The 21593-nt window shown below is 51.4% G+C and overlaps 1 protein-coding gene across 1 annotated transcript in view; it reads left to right on the forward strand.

Annotated features, from left to right (window-relative positions):
• Positions 1-21593, forward strand: part of LOC122922335 (inactive dipeptidyl peptidase 10-like) — a 77669-nt gene that overhangs the window by 22587 nt on the left and 33489 nt on the right. The window contains exons 2-3 of the mRNA XM_044272909.1: positions 634-688; positions 20863-20962. Coding sequence (XP_044128844.1) covers positions 634-688; positions 20863-20962 — 155 coding nt within the window. The remainder of the gene's footprint in view (positions 1-633; positions 689-20862; positions 20963-21593) is intronic.

A 21593-nucleotide genomic window follows, 5' to 3' on the forward strand; every position in this document is an offset into this window, starting at 1 on the left:
ATCCATCGCTGTCGCTCTGTGTCCCCTCTGTATCCATCGCTGTCGCTCTGTGTCCCCTCTGTATCCATCGCTGTCGCTCTGTGTCCCCTCTGTATCCATCGCTGTCGCTCTGTGTCCCCTCTGTATCCATCGCTGTCGCTCTGTGTCCCCTCTGTATCCATCGCTGTCGCTCTGTGTCCCCTCTGTATCCATCGCTGTCGCTCTGTGTCCCCTCTGTATCCATCGCTGTCGCTCTGTGTCCCCTCTGTATCCATCGCTGTCGCTCTGTGTCCCCTCTGTATCCATCGCTGTCGCTCTGTGTCCCCTCTGTATCCATCGTTGTCGCTCTGTATCCCCTCTGTATCCATCGCTGTCGCTCTGTGTCCCCTCTGTATCCATCGCTGTCGCTCTGTGTCCCCTCTGTATCCATCGCTGTCGCTCTGTGTCCCCTCTGTATCCATCGCTGTCGCTCTGTGTCCCCTCTGTATCCATCGCTGTCGCTCTGTGTCCCCTCTGTATCCATCGCTGTCGCTCTGTATCCCCTCTGTATCCATCGCTGTCGCTCTGTGTCCCCTCTGTATCCATCGCTGTCGCTCTGTGTCCCTTCGTTCCGTTGCTTCGTGTACTGACTCTTCCTGTGTTTCCCATCTACAGGTGGCTGCTGAGAGAACCCTACATTGACACCAGCAGACTGAGTATTTTCGGGAAGGTAATTATGCTCCTTTAGAGTCCTGTTTGTGTGGTCAGAGCTTCTGTGGTTAGAGTAGGGGTTCTTCCCTGGGATCAGTGTTCCTCGGCTCTGGCCTTCAGGGGCCCACCTGCCGGTCATGTTTACAGGATTTCCTTACCCGAGGTCTTCTGTGGGGACTGGGCTGAAGAGCTGTAGTATCCAGTTCATGGTATATGATTGCTGATATGACCTGCTTGTTCAATTAGAATGACTTGTGCAATAAATACCGGGGAATCGGGTTGCAGTGACCAGAATCTCTTTATCATAATTAACATGAGGTCAAGAAACTCAGGTGGTAAGATGTTGGCTGCAATTTGCAGGACCCAAGCGATGAGGTGTGATTAAACTGCCTCCTTGGAGACATTAACACTGCCCTGTAAGTGGCAGACTCTAGAGGTCACGACCTTCTACCTCCAGGCCTCCTTTGAACCAGTCCTCCCCTCACTTTAAGGCTACTTTCACACTTGCGTTCGGGGTTCCGCTTGTGAGTTCCGTTTGAAGGCTCTCACAAGCGGCCCCGAACGGATCCGTCCAGCCCTAATGCATTCTGAGTGGATGCGGATCCGCTCAGAATGCATCAGTATGGCTCCGTCTGTCCTCCGCTCCGCTCAGCAGGCGGACACCTGAACGCTGCTTGCAACGTTCGGGTGTCCGCCTGGCCGTGCGGAGGCAAACGGATCCGTCCAGACTTACAATGTAAGTCAATGGGGACGAATCCGTTTGAAGTTGACACAATATGGCTCAATTTTCAAACGGATCCGTCCCCCATTGACTTTCAATGTAAAGTAAAAACGGATCCGTTTGCACTATCATGAACAAAAAAAAAAAAAAAAAAAATTTTTTTTTTTTTTTTTTTTTTTTTTTCATGGTAATGCAAACGGATCCGATCGAACGCTAGTGTGAAAGTAGCCTAAGATGTGAACCTTGCTATTAAACATATACCACATTTTTCAAACCAGCACCTGGATCTCAGTACTTCTCTAATTGCATGTGTTGTAGAAATATTAATAGTAGAAATCCGCTCTCATCAGTCTGCTGAGCAACTGCCCTGCTCCCGCCCAGTCTGTACACTTTTATTGTTTACTCTATTGTAACAATAGAAAAGGGGCCGGCCCATCACCCAGCCACTTACTTCCTGTAACAAGGATGCAGGAAGTGATGAGACACAGGAAGTGATGAGACACGGGAAGTGATGAGACACGGGAAGTGATGAGACACGGGAAGTGATGAGACACGGGAAGTGATGACACACAGGAAGTGATGACACACAGGAAGTGATGACACAGGAAGACAAGACACATCATTTAGAATAACATAGCCAGCTAACAAACACATCTATCCTATAACCACTGGAGGTAACGTTATCCATCCTCGCTCAGTGATCAATGCCAGATAAAGTTACTATGATCCTCCTGCAGGTTTATTTACAGGACAGCGTCATTATCTCCAGCGGCTGATCAGGCGCACTAGAGACAGCAAACGCACGTTCCTTTCATATATTGTTCTCTTAACAAACGCATCCACGCCAAACCAATAAATCCGCGTCTTGCGTGGGGGCCCTAGCCGGCGGCAATACATCAGCCAACAAAACCCTGCTCTGCTGAACACATCAGTCTCCCCCGGCCCACAGCCCAGTGCTTAGCACATGGACCATTCGCCGATGGAGACCCCTGTGCCCAGCAGCTGTGACAGGACATACACGGGAAGATATCCACTCCAATGGTTTACCTGACACTGAGAGACATGATGACCATACACAATATATTAGAAACACATCCTAATAACATTTCCACAACACATGTAATTTTGTAAAATTGTGTATTTTATGTCCGTCTTCCTGAGCTGGTTGAATGTGGTCATTTTAAATCTTCAAGTGTCACCGGTTATATGTTCTGTTAGAAGCTGAATCAGTTATGGGGAAAGATCTGCAGCAGAGAGGACCTGCCCCCAAGTCTCACTGGTGAAGAGAATCTAGCAGACCAATTGGAGCAATGAATGTGGAGATCTCTGGATCCATGTGCGGTGCAGGGCTGGTTCCAGATTTGTATTGTCATGTTCTATATGAGGTTTGATTACCATTTTTGCATCAATCATGGCAGAACTCCTTAAAGATATAAGTGCCCATTCCTGACCACAGATGTGGGCTCTGCTGGGCCATAGTGCTGGTGCGTCTGCGGTCTTGGTACTCCTCACTGCACTGGACCATGTATTATCCCTGTGCCTGGTGCATATGTGGACTTCACGATATACAAGGAAGGGCCCCATCTCAGGCCGTGACCTACAGCATGGCCAACATGCAGACCTGCCGAACGCCACAATTAAAATCCAAGACTTGATACTGAGTAGTGTCCTCTTACCTCACATGCACAGCTGCCAAAAAATCATGGGGTCACCAGTACCACTCATTGTGGCAGTGGAATGTAACGCCCTGAACCCTCCGGTCCTTCATTCCGCCCCCTCCGGTCCTTCATTCCGCCCCCCTCCGGTCCTTCATTCCGCCCCCCTCCGGTCCTTCATTCCGCCCCCCTCCGGTCCTTCATTCCGCCCCCCTCCGGTCCTTCATTCCGCCCCCCTCCGGTCCTTCATTCCGCCCCCCTCCGGTCCTTCATTCCGCCCCCTCCGGTCCTTCATTCCGCCCCCTCCGGTCCTTCATTCCGCCCCCTCCGGTCCTTTCATTCCTCCCCCTCGGGTCCTTTCATTCCACCCCCTCGGGTCCTTTCATTCCGCCCCCTCGGGTCCTTTCATTCCACCCCCTCGGGTCCTTTCATTCCGCCCCCCTCGGTTCCTTTCATTCCGCCCCCCTCGGTTCCTTTCATTCCGCCCCCCCCGGTTCCTTTCATTCCGCCCCCCTCGGTTCCTTTCATTCCGCCCCCTCGGGTCCTTTCATTCCGCCCCCTCGGGTCCTTTCATTCCGCCCCCTCGGGTCCTTTCATTCCGCCCCCTCCGCTCCTTTCATTCCGCCCCCTCCACTCCTTTCATTCCGCCCCCTCTGGTCCTTCCTCCGCTCCTTTCTCCGCCCCAGGTGGAACCGTCCAGATACTTAAAAAATACTTTACTGATAAGGGCGGATTTGTAATTCCGTTATACTGTTGTGTAATAAAAGGGTTATAACAGAATACGATGGAATTGTAGGACGGAATGCACTATGGAACCCTTTAGAGCAGGCATGCTCAACCTGCGGCCCTATCAGCCTACAGCAGGGCATTGTGGGAGTTGTAGTTTTACAACAGCTGGAAAGCCACAGGTTGAGCATCCCTGCTTTAGAGGGACTCCGTTTTGCTCCGCCCTAATACAAACTTATGGGCACAAATAACGATTCCGTTTTATTCCGTTGTGTATGGCGGAAACAAGTCCTGTTGACAGGATCCACAGTCCCACCTGTAAATGCCTGCAGATATCTATATGTACAGACATAGGGATCATTTATCATACTGAAATATGCGTATATTAGGCGTATTTAAGACGCAGATGGCGGTCTCTATCTGCGACTTTTTCCTGCTCTCGCCCAGGTCTAAAATTGTGGGCGGGGAGGGGCCGGCAGTCCGTCTCATTTACCATTTTCTACGCCTGTTTTTGGTGTAGAAAAAGGTCTAAATGTAAGACAGGAAGCTCCTTACATGTAGAAGCGGTGGTGGATGCGCAGAAGGTATGAAGAGGCCGGCGCCTGTACGTAGCTCCAACAGATCCACCGCCAGCGCAGGGGCTGATTAACACCAGCGTCTAAAACCCCAGTCTTAACCAGTGTGCCCCATAGAGTCTCTATAAGGGCTCATGCACATGACCGTATGTATTTTCTGGTCCCCAAAAAAACGGATCTGCAAAAAATACGGATGATGTTTGTGTGCATTCCGTATTTTCCATAGACCAGTCCTATCCTTTTGCTGACTCATTGAAACGATTAGTTCCGTATACGGTCCACAAAAAAAACTGAATGGACATGGAAAGAAAATACGTTTGTGTGCATGAGCCCTTATACTGACATACACACACAGAAAGCACACATATATTATAACTTCGCCGGCTCCGGAAGTGCCGTCCGCCCAGGATCTCCTAGAAGCCGTGTACCGGGGTGGGCTCACCAGGATACAGCGAAGTCACCACGAGGAAAGCAACCAGAGTTGGTTGAGTGGCTCACTCAGCCTTCCGCTTCTGCCCCCTCCTCGTCCTCCGTGTCTGCACCCTCCTCGTCCTCCGTGTCTGCACCCTCCTCGTCCTCCGTGTCTGCACCCTCCTCGTCCTCCGTGTCTGCACCCTCCTCGTCCTCCGTGTCTGCACCCTCCTCGTCCTCCGTGTCTGCCCCCTCCTCGTCCTCCGTGTCTGCCCCCTCCTCGTCCTCCGTGTCTGCCCCCTCCTCGTCCTCCGTGTCTGCCCCCTCCTCGTCCTCCGTGTCTGCCCCCTCCTCGTCCTCCGTGTCTGCCCCCTCCTCGTCCTCCGTGTCTGCCCCCTCCTCGTCCTCCGTGTCTGCCCCCTCCTCGTCCTCCGTGTCTGCACCCTCCTCGTCCTCCGTGTCTGCACCCTCCTCGTCCTCCGTGTCTGCACCCTCCTCGTCCTCCGTGTCTGCACCCTCCTCGTCCTCCGTGTCTGCACCCTCCTCGTCCTCCGTGTCTGCACCCTCCTCGTCCTCCGTGTCTGCACCCTCCTCGTCCTCCGTGTCTGCACCCTCCTCGTCCTCCGTGTCTGCACCCTCCTCGTCCTCCGTGTCTGCACCCTCCTCGTCCTCCGTGTCTGCACCCTCCTCGTCCTCCGTGTCTGCCCCCTCCTCGTCCTCCGTGTCTGCCCCCTCCTCGTCCTCCGTGTCTGCCCCCTCCTCGTCCTCCGTGTCTGCCCCCTCCTCGTCCTCCGTGTCTGCCCCCTCCTCGTCCTCCGTGTCTGCCCCCTCCTCGTCCTCCGTGTCTGCCCCCTCCTCGTCCTCCGTGTCTGCACCCTCCTCGTCCTCCGTGTCTGCACCCTCCTCGTCCTCCGTGTCTGCACCCTCCTCGTCCTCCGTGTCTGCACCCTCCTCGTCCTCCGTGTCTGCACCCTCCTCGTCCTCCGTGTCTGCACCCTCCTCGTCCTCCGTGTCTGCACCCTCCTCGTCCTCCGTGTCTGCACCCTCCTCGTCCTCCGTGTCTGCACCCTCCTCGTCCTCCGTGTCTGCACCCTCCTCGTCCTCCGTGTCTGCCCCCTCCTCGTCCTCCGTGTCTGCACCCTCCTCGTCCTCCGTATCTGCACCCTCCTCGTCCTCCGTATCTGCACCCTCCTCGTCCTCCGTATCTGCACCCTCCTCGTCCTCCGTTTCTGCCCCCTCCTCGTCCTCTGTATGTGCCCTCTCCTCGTCCTCTGTATCTGCACCCTCCTCACTCTCTGGTGTGTCCACCCCCAAAGACACCACCACCACCATTTCCCCTCAGAGGAATTATTTTCCCATCCATTCCAAGACCTTACCGATGTGCAGCCATTCTTGGCATTGGATGAGGAAGAGGAGATAGCAACGGCCGCCACCCAGCGTTCTGACGACAGTACCCAGATCAGCCCAAGGAGGGTGGTCCTCGCTGTTGCTGCCTACTCCGAGATCTCTAATGTCAGTGGTGGTGAAGGTGACGATGATATGTCGATGAACATTTCGTGGGTGCCCACCAGAGAGGAAGAGGAGGGGAGTTCAGATGGAGAGACGGAGCAGCAGATAGGGAGGAGAAGGAGGCAGAACTTACAGTGCACAGGAGGCAAAAAGCAGACTGCTAATGTATCTGGAGCGAGCCATCCACCATGCACGGTCAGATCTGGCACTCCCAGGACGCCGGCACATGGTTCCGCAGTGTGGGCTTTTTTTTTAACGTGTCCGCTGCTGACAATAGTGTAGCCATCTGCAGCCTGTGCTGTCAACACATAAGTCGCGGTAAGCCCAACACTCACCTGGGGACGACCGCCTTAAGAAGGCACCTGGCCTCCCATCACCGAGCCCAGTGGGAGCAACACCATCAGAACCCACAAAGCCACACTCCCTGCGCTCCACGTCCTGCCTCTTCTCCTTCTCCTCCCATTTGTCCTCCACCTTCCACCGTGCTGTCATCACGTTCATCTGGCAGAAGGCAGGCTTCCGTGGCCCAAATGTTCGAGTGAAAAAAAGATGATGACGCCGGATAATCTTCTTGCCTATCGGCTGACCGCCGGCTTGTCAGAACTGCTAGCCCTCCAACTACTGCGTATATAAACTGGTGGAGTCGGAGGCCTTTAGAACATTTTTGGCCATTGGCGCACCGCAATGGAAGGTCCCCGGAAGGAAATATTTCTCACAGAAGGGCATCCCAGAGCTTTATGGCCACGATTGGGGGCAAGTGAATGTATCTCTGGTACACAGTTTCAGTGCCAAGATAAATCTGACCACAGACACGTGGTCTAGCAAACACGGGCAGGGAAGGTACATAACTTTTACTGCCCACTGAGTGAACCTTCTGACGGCCGTCAAGCATGTAACCCATGGCACCCGTGTGGATTTGGTGTTACCGCCACGGAATACATGCAGGCCTGGCTCTTCTCCTCCTCCTACTCCATCCTCCCTCTCCTCCTTGGCTGACTCGTCCTTTTCCGCTGCTACCGTCTCTTCCGCTGCGCGCCCCCCCCCCCAGCTCCCCAGAACCTTTTTGACGTGCCAGGTGAGACGTTGCCGTGCTGTTCTGCGGCTGTTGTGCCTGGAAGCCAAGAGCCACACCGGTCCTGCACTGCTTTCAGCTCTGCGGTCACAGTCCGATCAGTGGCTAACCCCGCTCAATTTGACAGTCGTTAAAGTGGTGTGCGACAACAGTGCCAATCTGCTGAGCGCGCTGAAACAGGGCAAAATGACACACGTGCCGTGCATGGCACTTGCCCTGAACTTAGTCGTGCAGCGATTCGTTGCCAAAGACCCCGTTCCAGGACGTCTTGCGGCAGGACAGGAAAATCTCTGGCCATTTACGGACATCTTACACAGCCATGGCTCGCCTTGCTGACATTCAGCGACACCACCTGCCCGCCAGACGTCTGATTTGTGACTGCCCGACGCGATGGAACTCCACCTTGTATATGCTTGATAGGCTGCTCCAGCAGAAACACGCTGTTATGATGAGATCATCAAACTGGTCAGTTGCAGCCAGGGCGCCATCAGTGACATCGTTCGTAGCTTACACCTTCTTTCTGGAGCGTGCATTGCGTCGTGTCATTGATCTAGCCGTCGAGGAGCAGGAGCAGGAAGATGAGGAAGTCACAATGCTGGATGAATTCCCAGGGGGTCTACTCCATCTGAGACAAGTCAGCAGGAGTCTGAAGAGGAGTCAGAGGAGGATGGTGCCGGGGGGGGGGGGGGAGTAGGATCAAGAAGAGCGGGGTTTAAACGTTTCTGGGATCCCTGGTGTTGTCCGTGAATGGGGAGACCGAAGACGACATTATCCTGGATAATGAGCAGCAGCCAGGCCGCTCCACCGCTTCCAATTTAGTGCAACTAGGGGCCTTCATGCTCCAGTGTTTGAAGAGGGACCCCTGTTTAAAAAGCATAAAGGCCAAGGAGCAGCACTGGGTGGCAACGTACATAGACCCCCGGTACAAGCACAAAATGGCGGACATGTTACCAGCATCATAGAGGGCTGTCAGAATGCAGCATTTCCAGGCCTTGCTGTGAGATATACTGCATTCTGCTGGCGCTGGCAGAGGAATTTCCACCCACAGTGAAACAGTTGCGGGTATAAATCCTACTACGCTTGCAAAAAGATGGCGGTTTGAAGATGTGTTGTTCACTTTGCATATGAGATCATTCTTGCAGCCAACCCATCGACAGCCGCCCTCCGAATCCAGTCTCCAGGAATGCATGGACCGACAGGTGTCCGACTACATGGGGTTAACGGCCGATGTGGACACTCTGAGAAGCGAGGAACCCCTGGACTACTGGGTGTGCAGGCTTGACCTATGGCCAGAGCTGGCACAATTTGCCATGGAACTCTTGGCTTGCCCCTTGTCGAGTGTCCTGTCCAAAAGGATGTTCAGCGCAGCAGGGGGATCGTGACCGATTAGCGCACTCGCCTAGCTCACGACAGCGTGGACTACCTCACATTTCTAAATATGAATGAGGCATGGATCTCGGAGGAATTCAACATCTGTGACGACCATGTGTAATTGAATTTCCTCATGCCAGCCCACACATATCCGCCACCACCCAGAACAAATATTGGTCCTTGTCTTATGTATATACAGCGGCATAAAAGGCCTATTATGTCAGGTGAATGCCTCATTTTTGGGGCCTGTACTGTCTGACAGCAACATTTTTAACTCTAGCCACATAATCACACCCCTCTCTCACTCCTCTGCCTCTCATTATGGTGGTGTATGAACAACATTCACCTTAAGGACCTTCTAACGTCACAGGATCATGTGACTGTGCCCCCTTATACCCTGCATTGTGCCCTCTTACCACACCCTGTGCAGTGCCCCTAGTCATTCCCTGTACTGTGCCCTATTATACTCTTTTATCCGGTCACAGTATGGCGGTGTTATCCGGTCACTCTATGGCGGTGGTATCCAATATCTGGATGGCCATAACTGTATCCCTTTACCTGCCCACACCATCCTTTTTTAAACCTGGCATGAGCGGGAAAAATATGCAGATTGCGGTGCTAACTACCTTTGCGCCACAATCTGTGTCAGAAATACGCAGAACATAGACATATTTCTATATAATAAATGACCCCCTAATTGTATTATTATTCGGGGTAGGGGTAATAGCTATACATTATATACATTCTAGTGTATCATACTGTTCCCTGTATTTCCCAGTTGAAAATGATCCTTGGGAAACACAGTCCTCATATCCCTGACCACCAGGTCCAGGTAGGGCTCGGCCTCCCCTCTCCGCCACGCTGCTCCGCTGTGTACTGGGGCTTATTCTGACACTGGGTTCACATCCTATTTCTGCCATCCATTTAATGCATACCAAAAATGTCTGCGTTACCATATGCCTCAGACTGATGCCGTACAGTGGCGTCCATTTACCATACAGTTCCATTGTAGAATTTTTTTTTTACGTTAACGTATTCATTTTTTACTGGACTCTGCAGGATACAAAAACGTGGAGCGCTGTACATTTGTATACATCAAACTGATAGGAAATAAAAAAATTCTAGGCTCCAGCAGGGCACATTTTGGAGAGTTTCCCTTTAACCACTTAAGGACCACAGGCTTATACCCCCCTAGTGACCAGGCCCTTTTTTACAAATCGGCACTCCACAACTTTAGCGGTTTATTGCTCGGTCATGCAACTTACCACCCAAATTAATTTTACCTCCTTTTCTTCTCACTAATGGAGCTTTCATTTGGTGGTATTTCATTGCTGCTGACATTTTTACTTTTTTTGTTATTAATCGAAATTTAATGATTTTTTTGCAAAAAAATGACATTTTTCACTTTCAGTTGTAAAATTTAGCAAAAAAAACGACATCCATATATAAATTTTGCGCTAAATTTATAGTTCTACATGTCTTTGATTAAAAAAAAATGTTTGGGCAAAAAAAAAATGGTTTGGGTAAAAGTTATAGCGTTTACAAACTATGGTACAAAAATGTGAATTTCCGCTTTTTGAAGCAGCTCTGACTTTCTGAGCACCTGTCATGTTTCCTGAGGTTCTACAATGCCCAGACAGTAGAAACACCCCACAAATGACCCCATTTCGGAAAGTAGACACCCTAAGGTATTCGCTGATGGGCATAGTGAGTTCATAGAACTTTTTATTTTTTGTCACAAGTTAGCGGAAAATGATGATTTATTATTTATTTATTTTTTTCTTACAAAGTCTCATATTCCACTAACTTGTGACAAAAAATAAAAACTTCCATGAACTCACTATGCCCATCACGAAATACCTTGGGGTGTCTTCTTTCCAAAATGGGGTCACTTGTGGGGTAGTTATACTGCCCTGGCAATTTAGGGGCCCAGATGTGTGAGAAGTAGTTTGAAATCAATCTGTAAAAAATGGCCGGTGAAATCCTAAAGGTGCTCTTTGGAATGTGTGCCCCTTTGCCCACCTAGGCGGCAAAAAAGTGTCACACACGTGGTATCGCCGTACTCAGGAGAAGTTGGGTAATGTGTTTTGGGGTGTCATTTTACATATACCCATGCTGGGTGAGAGAAATATCTTGGCAAAAGACAACTTTTACCATTTTTTTATACACAGTTGGCATTTGACCAAGATATTTATATCACCCAGCATGGGTATATGTAAAATGACACCCCAAAACACATTCCCCAACTTCTCCTGAGTACGGCGATACCAGATGTGTGACACTTTTTTGCAGCCAAGGTGGGCAAAGGGGCACACATTCCAAAGAGCACCTTTAGGATTTCACCGGCCATTTTTTACAGATTTTGATTTCAAAGTACTTCTCACACATTTGGGCCCCTAGAATGCCAGGGCAGTATAACTACCCCACAAGTGACCCCATTTTGGAAAGAAGACACCCCAAGGTATTCCGTGAGGGGCACGGCGAGTTCCTAGAATTTTTTATTTTTTGTCACAAGTTAGTGGAATATGAGACTTTGTAAGGAAAAAAATAAAATAAAAAAAATCATCATTTTCCGCTAACTTGTGACAAAAAATAAAAAATTCTAGGAACTCGCCGTGCCCCTCACGGAATACCTTGGGGTGTCTTCTTTCCAAAATGGGGTCACTTGTGGGGTAGTTATACTGCCCTGGCATTCTAGGGGCCCTAATGTGTGGTAAGTAGTTTGAAATCAAAATGTGTAAAAAAGGACCTCTGAAATCTGAAAGGTGCTCTTTGGAATATGTGCCCCTTTGCCCACCTTGGCTGCAAAAAAGTGTCACACATGTGGTATCACCGTACTCAGGAGAAGTTGGGGAATGTGTTTTGGGGTGTCATTTTACATATACCCATGCTGGGTGAGAGAAATATCTCTGCAAATGACAATTTTTCCCATTTTTTTTATACAAAGTTGGCATTTGACCAAGATATTTTTCTCACCCAGCATGGGTATATGTAAAATGACACCCCAAAACACATTGCCCAACTTCTCCTGAGTACGGCGATACCAGATGTGTGACACTTTTTTGCAGCCTAGATGCGCAAAGCGGCCCAAATTCCTTTTAGGAGGGCATTTTTAGACATTTGGATCCCAGACTTCTTCTCACGCTTTCGGGCCCCTAACCTGCCAGGGCAGTATAAATACCCCACATGTGACCCCACTTTGGAAAGAAGACACCCTAAGGTATTCAATGAGGGGCCTGGCGAGTTCATCGAATTTATTTTTTTTTGGCACAAGTTAGCGGAAATTGATTTTTTTTGTATTTTCTCACAAAGTCTCCCTTTCCGCTAACTTAGGACAAAAATTTCAATCTTTCATGGACTCAATATGCCCCTCAGCGAATACCTTGGGGTGTCTTCTTTCCGGAATGGGGTCACATGTGGGGTATTTATACTGCCCTGGCATTTTAGCGGCCCTACAGCGTCAGAAGAAGTCTTGAATATAAATGTCTAAAAAAATTTACGCATTTGGATTCCGTGAGGGGTACGGCGAGTTCATGTGAGATTTTATTTTTTGACACAAGTTAGTGGAATATGAGACTTTGTAAGAAAAAACAAAAACAAACAAAAACTTTCCGCTAACTTGGGCCCAAAAAAATGTCTAAATGGTGCCTTACAGGGGGTGATCAATGACAGGGGGGTGATCAGGGAATCTATATGGGGTGATCACCCCCCTTTCATTGATCACCCCCCTGTCATTGATCACCCCCCTGTAAGGCTCCATTCAGACGTCCGTATGATTTTTTACGGATCCACGGATACATGGATCGGATCCGCAAAACACATGCGGACGTCTGAATGGAGCCTTACAGGGGGATGATCAATGACAGAGGGGTGATCACCCATATAGACTCCCTGATCACCTTCGTCATTGATCACCCCCCTGTAAGGCTCCATTCAGACGTCCGTATGATTTTTTACGGATCCACGGATACATGGATCGGATCCGCAAAACACATGCGGACGTCTGAATGGAGCCTTACAGGGGGGTGATCAATGACAGAGGGGTGATCATCCATATAGACTCCCTGATCACCTCCGTCATTGATCACCCCCCTGTAAGGCTCCATTCACACGTCCGTATGATTTTTTACGGATCCACGGATACATGGATCGGATCCGCAAAACACATGCGGACGTCTGAATGGAGCCTTACAGGGGGGTGATCAATGACAGAGGGGTGATCACCCATATAGACTCCCTGATCACCTCCGTCATTGATCACCCCCCTGTAAGGCTCCATTCAGACGTCCGTATGATTTTTTACGGATCCACGGATACATGGATCGGATCCGCAAAACACATGCGGACGTCTGAATGGAGCCTTACAGGGGGGTGATCAATGACGGAGGTGATCAGGGAGTCTATATGGGTGATCACCCCTCTGTCATTGATCACCCCCCTGTAAGGCTCCATTCAGACGTCCGCATGTGTTTTGCGGATCCGATCCATGTATCCGTGGATCCGTAAAAAATCATACGGACGTCTGAATGGAGCCTTACAGGGGGGTGATCAATGACAGGGGGGTGATCAATGACAGGGGGTGATCAGGGAGTGTATATGGGGTGATCACCCCCCTGTCACTGATCACCCCCCTGTAAGGCTCCATTCAGACGTCTGTATGCGTTTTGCGGATCCGATCCATGTATCCGTGGATCCGTAAAAATCATACGGACGTCTGAATGGAGCCTTACAGGGGGGTGATCAATGACGGAGGTGATCAGGGAGTCTATATGGGTGATCACTCCTCTGTCATTGATCACCCCCCTGTAAGGCTCCATTCAGACGTCCGCATGTGTTTTGCGGATCCGATCCATGTATCAGTGGATCCGTAAAAATCATACGGACGTCTGAATGGAGCCTTACAGGGGGGTGATCAATGACAGGGAAGTGATCAGGAAGTCTATATGCGTGATCACCCCCTTGTCATTGATCACCCCCCTGTAAGGCTCCATTCAGACGTCCGTATGCGTTTTGCGGATCCGATCCATGTATCCGTGGATCCGTAAAAATCATACGGACCTCTGAATGGAGCCTTACAGGGGGGTGATCAATGACAGGGGGGTGATCAATGACAGGGGGGTGATCAGGGAGTCTATATGGGCTGATCAGTGGTTTATAAAGGGTTAATAAGTGACAGGGGGGTGTAGTGTAGTGTAGTGGTGTTTGGTGCTACTTTACTGAGCTACCTGAGTCCTCTGGTGGTCGATCCTAACAAAAGGGACCACCAGAGGACCAGGTAGCAGGTATATTAGACGCTGTTATCAAAACAGCGTCTAATATACCTGTTAGGGGTTAAAAAAATCACATCTCCAGCCTGCCAGCGAGCGATCGCTGCTGGCAGGCTGGAGATCCACTCGCTTACCTTCCGTTCCTGTGAGCGCGCGCGCCTGTGTGCGCGCGTTCACAGGAAATCTCGGCTCACGCGAGATGACGCCTATTGGCGTTAGTTTGACCTGGGAGAGCCGCCGCGATGACGCCTTTCGGCGTTAGCGTGGCGGCAAGCGGTTAAGACACATAAAAATGGCCCCTGATTAAAATACATATTTTCTGTGGGAATTTTTGCCAATGATCCCCCTCTGGTCACTGTCCACGTTGTGGGACTATTTGTGCACTTCTAGTAAGTGTTTGCTGGCTGCAAATATGACCTGAAGGTTTTTCAGGGTCGCCGGCCAATAAAGTGAATGGGGCCGCCACGAACGCGCAAACATTTGATTGCGAACGCGCGTTCACTAATCATCCCGGCCGATGTTCGTTTATTTTTTTTACTGTCCAGAGAGAATGTGTTGGGGGTGGGGGGGTTAGGGGGCGGTATAGGTAGGGGGGAGGGGAAGGAATTATTTTTTGGGTTTAGGAATAGGAGAATTAAAATAAAGAAAAGCAGAGATGTATTTACTGGAGAGCTGTATTTTTTGTATTGTATTCTGTTCTGCGTTTTCCTGGAAGGCAGCGGTGTCAGGTGTAAGGACAACTATGGTGTACGAGCGCTGCTGATCGGCGGGGTGTCAGGTGTAAGGACAACTATGGTGTACGAGCGCTGCTGATCGGCAGGGGTGTCAGGTGTAAGGACAACTATGGTGTACGAGCGCTGCTGATCGGCAGGGGTGTCAGGTGTAAGGACAACTATGATGTATGAGCGCTGCTGATCGGCGGGGGTGTCAGGTGTAAGGACAACTATGGTGTACGAGCGCTGCTGATCGGCGGGGGTGTCCGGTGTAAGGACAACTATGGTGTACGAGCGCTGCTGATCGGCGGGGGTGTCAGGTGTAAGGACAACTATGGTGTACGAGCGCTGCTGATCGGGGGGGTGTCTGGTGTAAGGACAACTATGGTGTACGAGCGCTGCTGATCGGGGGGGGTGTCTGGTGTAAGGACAACTATGGTGTACGAGCGCTGCTGATCGACGGGGGTGTCTGGTGTAAGGACAACTATGGTGTACGAGCGCTGCTGATTGGCGGGGGTGTCAGGTGTAAGGACAACTATGGTGTACGAGCGCTGCTGATCGGCGGGGGTGTCAGGTGTAAGGACAACTATGGTGTACGAGCGCTGCTGATCGGGGGGGGTGTCTGGTGTAAGGACAACTATGGTGTACGAGCGCTGCTGATCGGGGGGGGTGTCTGGTGTAAGGACAACTATGGTGTACGAGCGCTGCTGATCGACGGGGGTGTCTGGTGTAAGGACAACTATGGTGTACGAGCGCTGCTGATTGGCGGGGGTGTCAGGTGTAAGGACAACTATGGTGTACGAGCGCTGCTGATCGGCGGGGGTGTCAGGTGTAAGGACAACTATGGTGTACGAGCGCTGCTGATCGGGGGGGGGTGTCTGGTGTAAGGACAACTATAGTGTAACAGCGCTGCTGATCGACGGGGGTGTCTGGTGTAAGGACAACTATGGTGTACGAGCGCTGCTGATTGGCGGGGGTGTCAGGTGTAAGGACAACTATGGTGTACGAGCGCTGCTGATTGGCGGGGGTGTCAGGTGTAGGGACAACTATGATGTATGAGCGCTGCTGATCGGCGGGGGTGTCAGGTGTAAGGACATCTATGGTGTACGAGTGCTGCTGATCGGCAGGGGTGTCAGGTGTAAGGACAACTATGATGTATGAGCGCTGCTGATCGGCGGGGGTGTCAGGAGTCCTGAGGATAAGTCATCAATAGAAAAAAGTGGACAACCCCTTTAAAGGGATATCCATAGTGGCCGACCAGCAGTGGAGATCATACTGGGTTTGGTGCCTAATGCTCCCGGCCAACATATGTCAACAGAGGGACATGTGATCCCTGCAGCCAATCAGAGGCCACAGTGGTGAACTGCAACCACACAACAACTGGTCACATGACACAAGGGAATAGGTCACCACTGCGACCTGTGATTGGCCCCAGTAATCACATGTCCCCTTGTCCACAGCAGTGAGAGGAGGAGCGTTACACACCGAGCCAGCAGCAGTGACCAGGTAAGAATCATCTCCACCACAGATTGTCCATCCCTTTAATAGCTTCAGTCATGCAGATTGCAGTCAACTTACCTCCATCAGGTCCTTGACTTGTGTTCAGTATGATAAACAAATGATGCTGACCAAAGCATGAGTCACCAGTATTTAATGACAGAGATTTCTTGTATAAGTCATTGTAATTGAGGCAATCAGACAGATGACTAGCGAAATGTCGTCAAGAGAAAACAAAACAAGTCCTGCTGCTCTGACTTATTACTACTGACAATGTGATTCTGACCACCCTGGCTGTAGGGATCCTGACCTTACCTCCTGACTGTAGGGATCCTGACCTTACCTCCCTGACTGTAGGGATCCTAACCTTACCTCCTGACTGTAGGGATCCTGACCTTACCTCCTGACTGTAGGGATCCTGACCTTACCACCCTGACTGTAGGGATCCTGACCTTACCTCCTGACTGTAAGGATCCTGACCTTACCACCCTGACTGTAGGGATCCTGACCTTACCTCCCTGACTGTAGGGATCCTGATCTTACCTCCCTGACTGTAGGGATCCTGATCTTGCCTCCCTGACTGTAGGGATCCTGGCCTTACCTCCCTGACTGTAGGGATCCTGACCTTACCTCCCTGCCTGTAGGGATCCTGATCTTACCTCCCTGACTGTAGGGATCCTGGCCTTACCTCCCTGACTGTAGGGATCCTGACCTTACCTCCCTGACTGTAGGGATCCTGACCTTACCTCCCTGACTGTAGGGATCCTGACCTTACCTCCCTGACTGTAGGGATCCTGGCCTTACCTCCCTGACTGTAGGGATCCTGACCTTACCTCCCTGACTGTAGGGATCCTGACCTTACCTCCCTGACTGTAGGGATCCTAACCTTACCTCCTGACTGTAGGGATCCTGGCCTTACCTCCCTGACTGTAGGGATCCTGACCTTACCTCCCTGACTGTAGGGATCCTGATCTTGCCTCCCTGACTGTAGGGATCCTGGCCTTACCTCCCTGACTGTAGGGATCCTGACCTTACCTCCCTGGCTGTAGGGATCCTGATCTTACCTCCCTGACTGTAGGGATCCTGGCCTTACCTCCCTGACTGTAGGGATCCTGACCTTACCTCCCTGACTGTAGGGATCCTGACCTTACCTCCCTGACTGTAGGGATCCTAACCTTACCTCCTGACTGTAGGGATCCTGACCTTACCTCCTGACTGTAAGGATCCTGACCTTACCACCCTGACTGTAGGGATCCTGACCTTACCTCCCTGACTGTAGGGATCCTGATCTTACCTCCCTGACTGTAGGGATCCTGACCTTACCACCCTGACTGTAGGGATCCTAACCTTACCTCCTGACTGTAGGGATCCTGGCCTTACACCCTGACTGTAAGGATCCTGACCTTACCTCCTGACTGTAGGGATCCTGACCTTACCACCCTGACTGTAGGGATCCTGACCTTACCACCCTGACTGTAGGGATCCTGACCTTACCTCCTGACTGTAGGGATCCTGACCTTACCTCCTGACTGTAGGGATCCTGACCTTACCTCCCTGACTGTAGGGATCCTGACCTTACCTCCCTGACTGTAGGGATCCTGACCTTACCATCCTGACTGTAGGGATCCTGACCTTACCTCCTGACTGTAGGGATCCTGACCTTACCTCCCTGACTGTAGGGATCCTGACCTTACCTCCCTGACTGTAGGGATCCTGACCTTACCTCCCTGGCTGTAGAGATCCTGACCTTACCATCCTGACTGTAGGGATCCTGACCTTACCTCCTGACTGTAGGGATCCTGACCTTACCTCCTGACTGTAGGGATCCTGACCTTACCTCCCTGACTGTAGGGATCCTGACCTTACCATCCTGACTGTAGGGATCCTGACCTTACCTCTTGACTGTAGGGATCCTGACCTTACCTCCTGACCTTACCTCTCTGACTGTAGGGATCCTGACCTTACCTCCCTGACTGTAGGGATCCTGGCCTTACCTCCCTGACTGTAGGGATCCTGACCTTACCTCCCTGACTGTAGGGATCCTGACCTTACCTCCCTGACTGTAGGGATCCTGACCTTACCTCTTGACTGTAGGGATCCTGACCTTACCTCCTGACCTTACCTCTCTGACTGTAGGGATCCTGACCTTACCTCCCTGACTGTAGGGATCCTGGCCTTACCTCCCTGACTGTAGGGATCCTGGCCTTACCTCCCTGACTGTAGGGATCCTGGCCTTACCTCCCTGACTGTAGGGATCCTGACCTTACCTCCCTGACTGTAGGGATCCTGACCTTACCTCCCTGACTGTAGGGATCCTGGCCTTACCTCCCTGACTGTAGGGATCCTGGCCTTACCTTCCTGACTGTAGGGATCCTGACCTTACCTCCCTGACTGTAGGGATCCTGACCTTACCTCCCTGACTGTAGGGATCCTTACCTTACCTCTTGACTGTAGGGATCCTGACCTTTCCTCCTGACCTTACCTCTCTGACTGTAGGGATCCTGACCTTACCTCCCTGACTGTAGGGATCCTGGCCTTACCTCCCTGACTGTAGGGATCCTGGCCTTACCTCCCTGACTGTAGGGATCCTGGCCTTACCTCCCTGACTGTAGGGATCCTGACCTTACCTCCCTGACTGTAGGGATCCTGGCCTTACCTCCCTGACTGTAGGGATCCTGGCCTTACCTCCCTTACTGTAGGGATCCTGACCTTACCTCCCTGACTGTAGGGATCCTGACCTTACCTCCCTGACTGTAGGGATCCTGACCTTACCTCCCTGACTGTAGGGATCCTGACCTTACCTCCCTGACTGTAGGGATCCTGACCTTACCTCCCTGACTGTAGGGATCCTGACCTTACCTCCCTGACTGTAGGGATCCTGACCTTACCTCCCTGACTGTAGGGATCCTGACCTTACCTCTTGACTGTAGGGATCCTGACCTTACCTCCTGACCTTACCTCTCTGACTGTAGGGATCCTGACCTTACCTCCCTGACTGTAGGGATCCTGACCTTACCTCCCTGACTGTAGGGATCCTTACCTTACCTCTTGACTGTAGGGATCCTGACCTTACCTCCTGACCTTACCTCTCTGACTGTAGGGATCCTGACCTTACCTCCCTGACTGTAGGGATCCTGGCCTTACCTCCCTGACTGTAGGGATCCTGGCCTTACCTCCCTGACTGTAGGGATCCTGGCCTTACCTCCCTGACTGTAGGGATCCTGACCTTACCTCCCTGACTGTAGGGATCCTGGCCTTACCTCCCTGACTGTAGGGATCCTGGCCTTACCTCCCTTACTGTAGGGATCCTGACCTTACCTCCCTGACTGTAGGGATCCTGACCTTACCTCCCTGACTGTAGGGATCCTGACCTTACCTCCCTGACTGTAGGGATCCTGACCTTACCTCCCTGACTGTAGGGATCCTGACCTTACCTCCCTGACTGTAGGGATCCTGACCTTACCTCCCTGACTGTAGGGATCCTGACCTTACCTCCCTGACTGTAGGGATCCTGACCTTACCTCTTGACTGTAGGGATCCTGACCTTACCTCCTGACCTTACCTCTCTGACTGTAGGGATCCTGACCTTACCTCCCTGACTGTAGGGATCCTGACCTTACCTCCCTGACTGTAGGGATCCTGACCTTACCTCCCTGACTGTAGGGATCCTGACCTTACCTCCCTGACTGTAGGGATCCTGACCTTACCTCCCTGGACTGTAGGGATCCTGACCTTACCTCCCTGACTGTAGGGATCCTGACCTTACCTCCCTGACTGTAGGGATCCTGACCTTACCTCCCTTACTGTAGGGATCCTGACCTTACCTCCCTTACTGTAGGGATCCTGACCTTACCTCCCTGACTGTAGGGATCCTGACCTTACCTCCTGACTGTAGGGATCCTGACCTTACCTCCTGACTGTAGGAATTCTGACCTTACCTCCTGACTGTAGGAATTCTGACCTTACCTCCTGACTGTAGGAATTCTGACCTTACCTCCTGACTGTAGGGATCCTGACCTTACCTCCTGACTGTAGGGATCCTGACCTTACCTCCTGACTGTAGGATTCCTGACCTTACCTCCTGACTGTAGGGATCCTGACCTTACCTCCCTGACTGTACGGATCCTGACCTTACCTCCCTGACTGTAGGGATCCTGACCTTACCTCCTGACTGTAGGGATCCTGACCTTACCTCCTGACTGTAGGGATCCTGACCTTACCTCCCTGACTGTAGGGATCCTGACCTTACCTCCCTGACTGTAGGGATCCTGACCTTACCTCCCTGACTGTAGGGATCCTGACCTTACCTCCCTGACTGTAGGGATCCTGACCTTATCTCCCTGACTGTAGGGATCCTGACCTTACCTCCTGACTGTAGGGATCCTGACCTTATCTCCCTGACTGTAGGGATCCTGACCTTACCTCCAATTCAGTCATTTTTGCTGTTTGTTACCCTTTTGTGGCCTTGTTACTGGTGGCAGTCTATGGCAGTCCACCATATGGTGTGCAGCTGGGACGCGACTTCTGAGTCATGTGACATATCGAGTCTCACGGATAAAAAGTGAGCGTGTGGCCCAGAGCCACCAATCAGAAGCCAGCTACTAGTTGTTATGGGCGAATTCTCCTTTGGAGAGGCTCCTCTTCTCATGGTGGACACGTACCTTTTCTCCCCTCAGGGATATGGCGGTTACATTGCATCCATGATCTTAAAAGCCAATGAAAGACTGTTCAGATGTGGAGCCTTAATCGCCCCGATCACTGACATGAGGCTATATGGTGAGTGAATGTGGCCACGTGGCTGGAGATTATATACATTATACCCAAGACCATTCCATCTGCGATAACGGCGTCCATAAATACTGGCCAGGATTATACGTCTTAAGCGTGGCAGGAGCTGTGTGGGTGGATTTGCCATAGACTCTACAGGGAAATGTTCTGGTTGGCCGATGCCCAAGGGGCTGGCTGAGCCCTCCGCATGGCTGCCAGCCAGGTAAGTAATGATCCCCCCAGAGTGTCAAGTAATTATGTAAGTGGCCGGTGACCACGGGTTCCCTCCTGAGTCCTGAATTCAACTGTATTGCCATCCTGAGGCAACTAGCGTAAGAGGCCAGAACGTGGCAGCTGGTGTCGGCCACCTCTGAGGCGCAGCTTCTGAGGAGGTATTTTGAGCCACTGGGGCATTTTATTGAGGTATTTGGGGTGGTATTTTGTGCCGCACTATGGTAATGCTGGCCCTGCCTTCTGTCAGTTTGGACCTGCCTACAACATGGGACCACTTTTATTTTTTTCCAGGGCCACTTTAAGGTTCCCAGTCCCCCCTTACCATTATATAACACGAGACGACCTGTAAGAATAAGCCCCATAACACTGGTCACTTACCTGTCTGTGGCCAGTAGAAGTAGTTCCA

The sequence above is a fragment of the Bufo gargarizans genome, unplaced genomic scaffold (assembly GCF_014858855.1).
Source record: "Bufo gargarizans isolate SCDJY-AF-19 unplaced genomic scaffold, ASM1485885v1 fragScaff_scaffold_210_pilon, whole genome shotgun sequence".
In the NCBI taxonomy this organism is placed as follows: Eukaryota; Metazoa; Chordata; class Amphibia; order Anura; family Bufonidae; genus Bufo; species Bufo gargarizans.